The sequence below is a fragment of the Schistocerca serialis genome, chromosome 6 (assembly GCF_023864345.2).
Source record: "Schistocerca serialis cubense isolate TAMUIC-IGC-003099 chromosome 6, iqSchSeri2.2, whole genome shotgun sequence".
Taxonomy (NCBI): Eukaryota; Metazoa; Arthropoda; class Insecta; order Orthoptera; family Acrididae; genus Schistocerca; species Schistocerca serialis.
In genome coordinates, this window is record NC_064643.1 from 410,976,967 (window position 1) to 410,990,904 (window position 13,938).

The 13,938-nt window shown below is 42.9% G+C and overlaps 1 protein-coding gene across 2 annotated transcripts in view; it reads right to left on the reverse strand.

The window, feature by feature from the left end:
- Positions 1–13,938, reverse strand: part of LOC126483758 (ral guanine nucleotide dissociation stimulator-like 1) — a 579,195-nt gene that overhangs the window by 93,105 nt on the left and 472,152 nt on the right. For both annotated transcript variants that reach the window (XM_050106903.1, XM_050106902.1), the window contains exon 2: positions 8,365–8,469. In XM_050106903.1, coding sequence (XP_049962860.1) covers positions 8,365–8,469 — 105 coding nt within the window. The remainder of the gene's footprint in view (positions 1–8,364; positions 8,470–13,938) is intronic.

A 13,938-nucleotide genomic window follows, 5' to 3' on the forward strand; every position in this document is an offset into this window, starting at 1 on the left:
ATACAACTCTCTTGGTACCTCTGATTTCTAGGGTTCCTTTCATATGCATTTCCTTTTAAAATCCCGATTGGACGGAATTGAAAACTAGTTCCTTACTGAACGATGGGATAAGTTTGTTTACCTAATCTACCTATTTTCGGGCCGATCCTGCAGTTTTCTGTGCATAATCAAGTTGACGATTTCTTTGAAATTTCATGGTCTTACGTCTTCTAATTGTGTAGCACTGTTATCAGTTAAGCGACCAACCATGATCCCTTGGTATCACTAATGTATGTCGCGCGCCATTTGACGTGCATAACGTGGTAGCTCACTATTATGCACTTCCTGACAATGTCATCGGCATCCTTGAAACGCGCAAACGCGAGTTTTTGCAAGTACGGATTTTCCTCCCTTAAATGTCCATAGTTTTTCTTATGCACTTACCTGGCCATGTTGCTGCGGACTTATTCGAGATCCTTCCGTAATTCTTTTTTTCCTACGTTGCGGATGATCTTCCATGTACATAATTATGTATAGTACCCGCTCCTTGGATGACGATTGTCCTTTATTACGTTTCACTGGAAACAGGATTTATGGCTCCTTGTCCGACAAGGATAATGAACTATGGTTCGACACCTGTTTGAATATCACTTTCACTTGTTAATCACATATCGGCATCATTGTACTCCTCGTGTACATTGCTCGCACAGTCGAGCTTGTACAACACATTCCACTGATTCATCTTTCAGAATCGCTAATATTTCGTCCACTACTACTTTCACACACTGAGAAATTCCTAGTATTTCTTTCTGGCGAAATCTCAATTTCGGCTACTGTTGTTGTAGATATAATGCAACATTTGCTTTGTTTATCGTTGTCTTTGCTTTGCTCTGTTTCAACACCCTTAGTGATGTAGCACTGTTGTAAGTTACTCGTCGACTAAACCGATCAGCGACGCTTCGCAGCCTCATGCTGTGCTCACCACTGGATACCTCCAGTCCCTCCCCCTGTTGCCATTAGCAGCCAATACTGTGGTTGCATGGTAGACAATATGTGGAGCGTCGAATTCTGAAGCATCATCGGCCTTTTGCGACCTCGCACTCAAGGGGTTCCTTCTCAGACAAGCATTCAGTATTGGAGAATAAGAGCATTTACAAGAGTTCTCAAACTTTTTCAGAACTTTTCTCGCTTAAACGCTTGACGTCAAATGTTTAATACATTTACTCATCTCTAAAGTAATGAGACGTTTTAAGCTGTTTTATACATGGGAGCTCGATTCTCTGAAGAATCTGAGGTGGGAGGTTTGCCGGTGTTTCTTTGTACGTACGTACATTTTGTGTTTGTAGAAATGTGTGTTTTATGTCTAAACAAAATGGTTAAGTCTACAGTGACACCGCTAATATTTTATTTGTGGACATAAGGCGGTGTTCCAAGACCAATTAATCAAATATGAGCAATGTCGCAAATACCAGCCGTGAAAGCCTGAATTTTATGATAAAGTGTACATCATCTTACAGTGCTTAAAGTATTGAAATGAATGTTATTAGACGTCGTCTTAACGTGTTATATGAAAGCAAAATGTGTTTAAAAATATGAGTACACACTGTTTAACACTGGTAAGGGCATCGCGTAACAAAAATGGCCTTGGGCTTGGCGAATGTCAACACGGGCGCGGTGGAAGTAAAACACTTTGATTACCGTACGCGTATGGCAAGGACATTTACTTTATTGAAGTCGACTTAGACATACCGATTTCATCCAGACGAAGCTCACTTTCTTTGTTGCGGTCAATTGCAACTCCAGGATTAAAATTAATTTTTCAGGGCAGCACTTCATTGTAAGAGACCTCTGTCCATCGCGAGACTGGCTGCCGCTTGGTGGAGCTGCGGGCACGTGACGCGGTGAGGAAAGTATAAACGCGGGGCAGAGACGAATGAGTAATCATGGTAGCGATGATACTGGCCGCAAATGTGGAAATACACTGACATAAGCGACTTTGTCAAAGGGCAGATTGTTATGAACCGGCGCGTGGGAACGACAGACTGAAAGGGCTGTTCGCGTGCTACTGTCGTCAGTACCTCAGGGAAGTGTTTGAAGGGCGCTAAAACCACGAGACATCTTGTATGTCCACGTCTCATAACAGGACGTCGAGATCGGAGGTTCTCCCGTCTCTAGAGCGATTTGTGGCAGATCTGACGACGGAGTACAACGCCGGTCCGTACGTTATTGTTTTGAAACACACTTTTCGGTGTACACTGTTGAACATGGGGCTTCGCAGCACCCCTAGATGCTGACCTCACAACGTAGCCAATTACGACTACAGTGGACACAGGATCATCTCGATTGTACCGTGAATCAATGCAAGCGTGTCGGACAAATCACATTTCTAGTTACACAAGGTCGTTGGTGGTGTCGAGATACTTCGTCATACTGTTGAACGGTTGTGCCGAGCCACGATCGCAGGCCGGCGGGGGGGGGGGGGGGGGGCAATATTATGCAACGCCGGCATTCACCTGGGCTTCTATTGGACCTGAGGTATTAACCAAAGGTGCCACGTCAGTTGTTGACCACATGAATATTATTGCAGACCATCTGTATCTCTCCATGCTTGCTGCTTCCCCCGACGGCCAAGGCGTCTTCTAGTAGAATTAGCTGTCCGTGTCATAAGGCCAGAATCGATTCGGTGGCTTGAGCAGACTGAAAATCAACTGAATTTGATGTCTTGGACACCAAATTTGTCTTATCTCCACCACATAGAGCAAGAGTAGGATGTTATCAGCGCAAGCTCCCAGACCCGAGACCGTTTTGCCATAATTTACGGGAACTGTGTGGCCTATACGTAGTCATCTAAAAGTCACATACCTCCGGAAACCTACCAAAGACCTTTCGAATCCTTTTCGTGCACAATCGTTGTTGTATTTCTATTCAAAGATGGATCAAAACACTATTCAGCAGTTGGTGACAGTGTATGTAGCCCCTCTCTACTGAGCACTCACTGGACTCTTGTGCATAAACTAAAATATATATACGTTGGAATGTTGATTATTATGGTGTACTTCCTAATAGGGAACAGGTCCCTAATTGCTTCACGTCATCCCATGTGTTTTGGGCTACAGCGAACTAAACTGGGATATCATAAACCATTTGGCAATGCTGGCGCAGGATAATTTATTACAATATGGACTTGGCAATATGGTCAAGAGCATTACAAACCTAAAACATTTGCAGTGGCTTTCTTTCCTGTATCCATAATAAAAAAAATAGCTATATCTGGGGTGTGAGTAAACGACGGAAATGACCCTGTTTTTTCCTCTCCAGAGCTATATGCCAAGATAATTCCACATACGAGCGAATTCTGCACTGTCCAGGAGACTAGTGGGCTGGAGAGGGGAGGGGGGGAAGGGGGGAGGAAGGGGGGGAAGGGGGGGGCTGGGATGCATTGTACATTCTGTCTTGCGTATACAACTGTTCACTTCAGAGATATTTCTACTCTGTGATGTCGCAATATGACAACGTCGTTAACAACAGGCATCGATGCATCCCATTTGCCAACTAGGCATCGTGTGGACACTTGGTGGAGATACTCCCGTTTGTTTGCCTGCTGCGCCCTGGTCCATAACCACCCATGTACTATCACCGTCCCCACATTGGGTCAGACTAGTGTATCGCCGCCCAGGCCACTCCCCTTAAGTTATACTCTATATGGGACGCCATCGAGCGAGACGTGCGAGTTTTGGACCCAGCTCTAGTCAACCTTCATGCGTTGATGCGTGCGACCATCGATTAAAATGGTCTCCAACGGTTTTCGTGCCTCGTGAAGCCAGTATTAAGCAAAGACTGTAACGCTGATTGGTGAAAGGAATGTATACGAGGCGCGTTTGAAAAGTCCGTACAAAAATAAAAACTACTTACGTGTTTGGGGTAAACCTTTTTTATTTTTCGACATAGTCTCCTTTCATACTTATACACTTCGTCCAAGGCCAAAATAGCAATTAGTTGCTGCAATCACCACCTTGTTTGAATAAAATCTTTGTCCGCCAGCCATTTCTTCAAATTGGGGAACAAATAGTAGTCCGAGGGAGCCAAATCTGGAGAATAGGGGGGATGTGAAACGAGTTGGAATCCTATTTCCAATAATTTTGCGACCACAACTGCTAAGGTGTCTGCTGGTGCATTGTCGTGATGGAAAAGGACTTTTTTGCGGTCCAATTGCCGGCGTTTTTCTTGCAGCTCGGTTTTCAAACGGTCCAATAACCATGAAAAATATACTCCTGTGATAATTTTACCCTTTTCCAGATAGTCGATGAGGATTATCCCTTGCTAGTCAGAGACAGAGACAGTCGCCATGACCTTTACGCCTTTTTTGGTGCAGATTCTCCCTTGGTAACCCATTGTTTAGATTGTACTTTGGTCTCTGGAGTATAGTACTGTATCCCTATTTCATCCACAGTGACGAAACGACGGTTACAGTCCTGCGGATTCTTCATGAACAGCTGCAAACCATCCTTGCAACACTTCACACGATTCCGTTTTTGGTCAAGTGTGAGCAATCGCGGAACCCATCTTGCGGATAGATTTCTCATGTCCAAATGTTTATGCAAAATATTATGTACCCGTTCATTTGAGATGCCCACAGCACTAGCAATCTCACGCACCTTAACTCTTCTGTCATCCATCACCATACCATGGATTTTATCAATGATTTCTGGAGTCGTAACCTCCACAGGACGTCCAGAACGTTCAGCATCACTTGTGCCCATATGGCCACTCCAAAAATTTTGAAACCACTTATAAACTGTTCTAATCGAAGGTGCGAAGTCACCATAATGTTTATCAAGCTTCTCTTTAGCCTCCTCAGGCGTTTTGCCTATTATACAGTAATGTTTAATCACCACACGAAATTCTTTTTCGTCCATTTTTTGACAATCACTCGACTTCCTTGATTCACACGAATGTCAAACACAAAGAAATAGACCGATATGGCTGAAACTTGGTGTGCGCTCTTTCAAAAGATGCTACTAACTAAACATGAGCTCGATACGTGCCTGTCGTGCCATCTCTCGGGCTTTGCACGGACTTTTAAACGCCCCTCGTAGAAGGGCTACACAAAAAGAATGAAGGCAATATTATAGAAAGGAAAGTGGTTTTAGATGAATATGAGATGGCAGATATGATACTATGAGTAGAATTTGACCGGACACTGAAATATCTGAGTCGAAATAAGGCTCTTGGAGTAGATGACATTTCCTCGGAATAAATGAGGTTCTAGGGAGAACACACTACGACAAAGGTATTTCATCTGATATGCAAGACATACACTGAGGTGACAATAGTCGTGAGATACCTCCTAAATCGTGTCAGACCACCTTTTGCCCGGCATCCCGCAGTACCTCAATGTGGCACGGACTCCACAAATCGCTGCCAAGTCCCCTGTACAAGTGTTGAACCGCGCTGCCGCTACAGCCACCATAACTGCGTAAGTGCTGGCGGCGCAGGATTTTGTGAACGAACTGACCTCTCGATTATGTCCCATAAATGTTGGATGGGATTCAAATCGGGCGATCTGAGTCGCCAAACCATTCGCTCGAATCGTTCAGAATGTTCATCAAACCAGTTCCGAACAACTGTGGTCCAGTGCCATTGCCCACTGTCATCCATAAAAATTCCGTCCACGAATGGCTGAAAATGGTCTCCAAGCAGTCGAACATAACGACTTCCAATCAATGATCGGTTCAGTTGGATCAAGGGACCCACTTCTTTCCATGTAAGTAGAGCCCACAATATTATGGAGCCATCACCTGCTTGCACAGTGCCTTGTTGACAACTTGGTGCGCGGCTTCGTGGGATCTGTGCCACACTCGAATCTTACCACCAGCTCTTACCAACTTAAATTGGGACTAATCTGACCAGATCATAGTTTTTCAGCCGTCTAAGATCCAACCGATATGGTCACGAGCCCAGAAGATGTGCTGTATGCAATGTTGTGGTGTTAGCAAAAGCACTCACGTCGGTCGTCTGGTGCCATAGCCCATTAACGCCAAATTTAGCCGCACTGTACTTACAGATACATTCCTCGTACGTACCACATTGACTTCTACAGTCATTTCACGCTGTGTTGCTTATCTGTCAGCAATGACAACCCTACGCAAAGGCCGGTGCCCTCGGTTGTTAAGTGAAGGCCGTCACTCACTGCGTTGTCCGTTAGTACGTGGCGAGAAGTGATGCCTGAAATCTGATATTCTCGGCACTCTCTTGACTCTATGGAGCCCGGAATACTGAATTCCTGAACTATTTCCGAAATGGAATGTCACTCACGTCTAGCTCCAACTACCATTCTGCGTTCAAAGTCTATTAATGCCCATTTTGTGGTCATAACGACGTTGGAAACCTTTTCAAGTGAGTCATCTGAGTTCAAATCGCAGTTCCGCAAATGCACTGCTCTTTTATACCTTGAGTACGCGATACTACTGCCATCTATATATGTGCATATCGCAATCCCATTTGTCACTTCAGTGCACGAGACATGCGAAATACCTTCAGACTTCAAGAAGAATGTAGTAATCCCTTTCCAAAGAAAGCAAGTGCTGATTCGTGTGACTGCTACCCAATCATAGTTTCAATAAGTCTTAGTTGCATACTACTGCCACGAATTATTTGTGGAATAGTGGAAAAACTGGTAGAAACTGATCTGGGAGAAGTTCGGTTTGGGTTCCGGAGAGATGTAGGATAGGAACACGCGAAGCAATACTATAACGACATCTTAACAGACAGAATGAAGAAAGGCAAATCCAAATTTACAACAAATGCTGACTGGAATGCAGACTTTGAAATTCTGATGGGTGCAGGCATAAAACACGGGGTGCAAAAGGTTATCTACAACTTGCTCAGAAACCAGAGTGCAGTTGTAAGAGTCGAAGGACGTGAAAGTGGGGCCATAGTTAAGAAAGGGATGAGACACTGTTGTAGCATATCTTTCATGTTACTGTCAGTAAAATGTGGAAGCAGTAAAGGAAAGCAAGGATAAATTCGGAAAGGGATTGAAGTTCAACGAGAAGAAATAAAAACATTGAAAGAATTACAATTTCTTCGGCAAACCTCAGAGATGGCAAAGGATGTGGATCATCTTTGAAACATGATTTGAAAAGAATAAATAGTGGCTTGAAAAGAAGTTTTAAGTTGGACCTTAACAAAAAATAAAACGAGGCTCAATCATTGAATGCGGTATCTGCGCAGTTGTTGATATTTGTTTAACGGCCATTAGGTCATGGCTCAAAGTATACTTCTCTGCCTAACGTTTCGTCCTCCAGTGTTGACGACATCATCAGAAGCTTTAACGATCAGAAAACAGTTACACATTTGAATAAGCTCAGTTCGTCTTGCTGGGCGCCTTCGAGTCTGTAACTGCTTTCCGAGCCCGTATGCCTCTGATGACGTTTCCAGCATTTGAAAACGAAACGATAGGCAAAAGTTTATGCCATGGGCCACGGCCTTATGCCCATAAATCAAAAAACCAGCAATTAAAACAAAGTTGTTGGAATGTATTCGAATTAAATAGATCAGTGCTAAGGGAATTAGATTAGCAAATGAGGCACTAAAATAACCTCTGTCTGTTGTTATTTGAGCAACCAAATAACTGATTATGTCTGGAATAGAGTGCATAAAATGCAAACTAGTAACGACAAAAAGTATTTTTAAAAAAGGGAAATTTGTCAACATCGAATGTGAATTTCAATATTACAAAGTCTTTCTTGAAGGCATTTATCTAGATTGCAGCCTTATGCGGAAGTGAAACGTGGACTGTTAACATTTCAAAGGAGAAGAGAACAAAAGCTTCTGATGGACGGGTAGGTCGAATAACTGATGAGCAGGTACTAAATCGAATTGAGCAAAAAAGGAAATTTATGGCACATATTCATTAAAGGAAGGGATCAGTTGATAGGCGCCAAGGATTCTTCAGTTTGGTAATCGAGCGAAGTGAGTGGGGTAAAAATTGAAGTGGGAGACAACGGTTTGATGATGGCTCTGAGCACTATGCGACTTAACCAACGGTTTGAAGAAGAAGGTTCAAATGCATGGAGGTTGCAGTAGTTATTCAAACTTGCTGCTTGCGCAGGACGGACTAGCGTGTAAATCTGCATCGAAGCAGTCTTCGGACTGAAGACCGCTACACACGGAGTCTATGCCTAGATGTGTCATCTCTATAACCAGAGCTCAAGCGGCTGCTGCTATCTGCTGCGTAGGTGTGCCTAATTCATTTGCTCAATGATGTATGAGACAAACATTTAACTCCACAGTGTCACGGACAAAACAGTTTGCTTTTTCTAAAGTAATCGATCATTGCTGCGTTTCATAACTGCAGGAAGATGGAGGACTGCAAATACTCACGGAAGAGACGCTTCGCGTCGGGCGGTGGTATCGCACCTTCTTGAGGTAGACGGTGTAGAGAGCACCCTCCACGCGCTCCTCGCCCCACAGTCTCCAGGTCGGCTGCTGTAACACACACAAAACACGCGCAGTTAGCTCTGCACGTATCCCCGTAGAACATGGGGAAAACTTGTACAATACAAAATTTGAAACAAAGAAATGTACATCGTGCAAACGAAAGGCGTTGTCGCAAGATACCAGATAAAGGACAACAGTATACGCCTGATCAGCTTTCTTATCCTTAGCTTTTGTTTGTCCTTGCTGTACCTGAAACTATTTGGAACACCCAGTTGATGTAGTGAATCGTGGTTTCCTTCAGTTCCGTGACTTATTAATTCAATAACGACTATTAAGGACCAGGTTAAGTAACAATTATGTATCAACGAAATCCTCTTCCATGCCCACAGTCTTTGCAGTTTCATGTTCTATAGAATTTGTTGCCACTTTGCGAATGAGACATTTTCTCTCAAACGCAATTTGTGGTAATGTTGCCTGGAGGCGAAGCGCATTTTACCGAGCGAGTAGGCGCAGTGTTGAACACACTGGACTCTCATTCGGGAGGACGTCGGTTCAAACCCGAATCGGGCCATCCTGATTTAGGTTTAGCTTGATTTCCCTAAATCGCTCGAGGCAAATGTCAAGATGGTTTCTTTGAAAGAACACGGCTGATTTCCTTCTCCTTCCTTGACACCAACGGAGCTTGTGCTCCGTCTCTAACGACCTCGATGTCAACGGGAGGATTAACCCAGTCTTCTTTTCTTTCTTCTTCCTTCCTTCCTTGCGAAGCGTTTATGGGTGGACATTACTTTCCCCCTCTGCAAATACATGCAGTCGTCTTACGGGTTCTCATAACTATTTTAAGAATGTCAGCGTATTTTTCACGTGCCGATAGTCGCGAGATACTGTTTTTCTTATACTGCGCGACAGAAATGTGTTCGAAATTGCCCGGGGATTGCGCTAAGAAGCAATTTCATTTTCGCGCGTGACCCGACCCTCTTCTCACACACTCCTCTCAACTGTTTGCCCGTCGTATTAAAAAGAACCAGGAAACACTATTATCCAAGGCGTGCTTTATCAATTTTCATCTGTTTCACGCAATTATACATTTATATGGACGTTTTGTCACTCACTGAACTCAATAAATACATCAACTAGGTTAAACTAGTTACGAGAACAAACTGGATTATTTCTGTATACTCCCGATCTCATTGTCACTGATAGAACGAAACTACTTTATCTGTAATATCTTCACTTTCGAAACAAAATATTTTACGGATTTCTGTGAAAATACATACTACGTCGATTAATAAAAATAGCTTTGGGAACACCCTCTTCCAAATAAAAGCAAAACAAAGTTTGCACTTTTTTCCTCTAATGGCACTCGCGTGTGCGTTTTGAGTTGCGGAAGTCATCTTTTCAACAATGGATAGTAATAGTGCAGTATTTGCTTATAACCTGTTTTTATGGAATATTTACATTTCAAAAGTAAATATTGATGAAACCTCTAGCTTTCCACGTCTGACGGTGCGATGTATTGCAGAATGATTATTGCGAAAAAGAAATAAATACTATTAATCGCAGAGAGTCTGAACTAACACATGTCACGAAAAACAGCGAAGTCTCACCCATCGCTCATTAAAAGCTGTTTAACCTCGTGTTTTGCTTATCTCATATGATACGTCTTAAAGGACCTGAGCCCTATGGGTACTTAACTTATTATTTCTACCTATGATACAATATTTGGATTCCTTTCTACGCCGCTATTAGCGAAAGCAGTAGTTTGCTGTGCTTCTTATTTGCTCTATAAACTAGAATGTTAATTCAGATAGCCTAGCTTTGAAAATTCATTTTTCTTTTTTCCGTTTAATTAGTCTAATTTCCTACCTTTTTCCTTCAAATTTCCGTTTTTGCTGTCTTGGGCTATAACTCTATAGTTCTTCAAGAAATGCGCAAGCAATGTAGGACATCAAAAAGAGATTTTCGATAGTTTCTTGAACAAGTATTTCGTGAATTCACGTTAACAACAGATCAATAAAAAACCAAGTGTTGCTGCAAGCAAACACCGGGCACGATAACAGTTTAAGAAAACAAAATTTGCAAGGAGTGCTGTGGTGTGGAGCTAAGAGATTTCATAGATTAATTGTGGCACGATAAGCACAAGATACAAGATATTCTTCATAGTGGGATCAGAGGCCTGTCATTTATCTGTACAATAGCGGATACTCCATGTTAATTTTAAGAGATAAAACAGATTTCTTTTAATGCTTTCATCGTACTCAGCAGATACTAACGACTCATTTCAGTACGACGTACAATATCGTGCCTATTGGTCGACACCACCCGGCTCAATACCCGAGAAATATTCAAAATGTATTTGAAACGTAAACTTTTCGATTAAGTCCCCATCTATGTGGACTTACATGTTATCAGGGCATGTGTTAACAATTAATATACTATTATTTGACAAAGTTGCACGTTACAGTTTATTGTAAGCTCGTATTTGTAAAGGCGGGCATCCTACGTGTCGTCATCACATTCAGATTCAATAATGAAGTCGTCTATGCAGCGAGCTACGAACGAAACACCCTCAGATCACCTCATAAACCTTGACAAAACTGTACAATTCTTTAGCGTTATCAACGGGAGCGCTATTCACTTTGTGAGATGACTCCTTACAGTTAACTCCAGAGGGTTGAGATCAGGCGACCCTGGAGGCCAGGGTACGGACACTTTTCGGACTATGTATCTTGGACTATTTTAGTACGTCCTCTTACATCAACAGCAAATTATGTCGATACCTCATCCAACAGTGTCTAGCAATGAGGTATGGCCAAACCTTCCTCAGACATCTACACAAATAAAATTGCTAACATTCGTTCGTACGAAATCGTAGATCTCCGAAAGTTCTTCACAAAATTATTTCAAACATTTACACAACGTTGCATTTGAATACGAGCATATTGCGAGTTGCGCAAATTGGTCACAAATCGATGGCGGCCGATGGATGAATGTGTGGCGCAGCAGCGCAGTTTCATTGCGCAGATGGTAAGTATAGGAAACAGTGGACATGTCGATACAAGGGCATGAAGTCGCTGGAAATTCATTGTGATTATACAGTTGGAAAGTAACTAGGTCTCGCAGACAAGCGCATGAACAATGTATGCAGATGACAGCACCTCAGACAGGACGCGTATTTGAGCTGAAAGCCGCTGCTTGGAGTAATCATCGACCGCTCGATATCTGAATAAAAGCGACGCTACTATTCACCGATGTTGGCGGGAATGGGTGAACCATCGTCGAACACTGCGTCAAAAGGAAGCGGTCGACCTAGATAGAAGACAGAATGTGAGGACAGAGCAATTGTCAAACAGGCGCTCACAGCCCCGGATTCATCGTTATCATCGATCCGACGTGCGAATGGTGTCGGAGTAACCATAAGAACCTTTAATTGGCCACTAACAGGGAGCTGAGCTCAGGGCGTCCATTGCACCGACTACCAATGACTCTGTACACCAACAAGCCCGTTTGTAGTGGTTTTGGTCACATTCGGACTGGAGTCTAACTGACTGGAGTAGAACTGTCTTCAACGACGAGTCTCGCTTGGGACTGAGCTCCGATGATGAGCGAGACGTTTGTGGAGACAGCGGTGGGATACCAATCTGTCTGTTGCCCTCTGTATGGCCCAGTAACCAGGAACATGGTCAAGGGTGCCATTTCATTTTATACCAGGACCACTTACGTTGTCATCCGATAATGTACGCCCCGTTTTGTTGTCCTTCATGTAAGCCGAGTTGGGCTTACATTTCAGTAAGATAATGCCCGACCGCACAAACCGGAAGTTTCTACTGCTAGTCTTCGCGCTCGCCAAATCCTGTCTTGGCCAGCAAGCTTGTCAGATCCCTTCCCAACTGAGAAAGTTTGACGCATTATGGACAGGGCCATCCAATCTACTGGGGATTTTTACGATCTAAGGCTCCGGCTACATGGAATTTTGAAGGATACCCACTCAGGAAGACACAAAAAACTATCAGTCAATGCCAAGCCGAATAACTTGCATAGGGGCTAGAGATGAACCATCCCGTTACTGACTTGCCCAATTTGTGAAGCGCTCTCTCTCTCTCTCTCTCTCTCTCTAATAAACCATCCGACTTTTCAGAACTTTTAATCATTTGTTTGTCTTTACCCATTGACCAATTTCCGTTCCATTCGGATAATTCATTCGTGGTGTGTCTTTCTTTCTATCCTAAGAGTGTATAAAGGGAAACACTTTTGCCAAAAATTTCGAAAAGTTCTTGACCTGTTTACTTTAAATTTTTAGGCAATACGCTAATGAATATGGACCATATATTTTTAATCTCTTTTCCTCACTCCGTCTATACACAAGGGGGCAGCAGAATCTCGTTTCTTTCTTTCCCATTGGACCAGACTCAGCAACAGCAGCAAAGCGTGGCCGGTAACCGCTAGTAGAGGAATAAAGTTTGTTATTTAGGCGTGAATCCAGAGACGCTTTATTTACACGTCAGAGCTCATTTTCTACTTCTCTTCATAATCATATTAATTATGAGAAGGATACAGGAACAGAACTCACAAGTAGTACAGGAATCGTTTTATTACTCGAAATGTTCAAAACCCCATCTTGGTTAGGTTTGTTAGAATTTATAGCAAGTTGCAATTCGTAGGTTCACCACCAGTGTTCGTTGTTTCAATTTATCGGAGATAATGTTGACTGTGACGCGCTTCATTGCTTTACTAGCAAGAAGCACGTAGCATCAACTGTTTAGTGCCCACCACGGACTGTTTCCGGTAATCCTCTCCACTGGATGTGCACTCAAATGCGGAGTTGGCACATGCCCCTTTGCTGTACGGATTAGCAGATGGTAATAGTCGTCGCGCTCAGCGTTTATATTGGGAGAGATTTGAAGGACGACAGTGCCCTGCAGGAGCACGTTTGGGCTTAAATGGCGAACGAGTAGGATTACAAAGTTTAAGACGATTCAGACTGTATGGTTTAGTATTCTAATCTTAAGCAGATAAGCTGAAAACAACTTTTGGTATTTTCTTAAAAGAGACTGCGAGGAAGAAAACGAGACGGCGCTTTATGAAAGCACAGCAAAGCATCTTCTTTCTCGCAGTCTGTTTTATCAGAAAACTTGTACATTCTTTACTAAAAAAGTCCATCTGGAAGTTTACAGGAAGCAATGAGTAAAAATTTGAAGTAAGTCTGTCAAGAACTTTTCGACATTTATGACAAACACGTCGAACAATGATTTTTCTTTCTATTGTGGTTGGCTAAATTGTGTTACGCTGTGTGTGAAGAACATTTTCCTGAAATTTTGGCCATACCTCTGTCTTTCATCCTATATGCATTCCACAGCCGCGAACCATGAGTAAAATTTTAGCCCTGATACGTGGGGACTTAATAAAAAAATTTACATTTCAAACAGTTGTACCAACTAGCACAATACAGGAGTAATTCTCAACTGTCTCGTTAACGACTCGTTTGTGGATTTACGTTTACTTGAACATTTTGGTTTC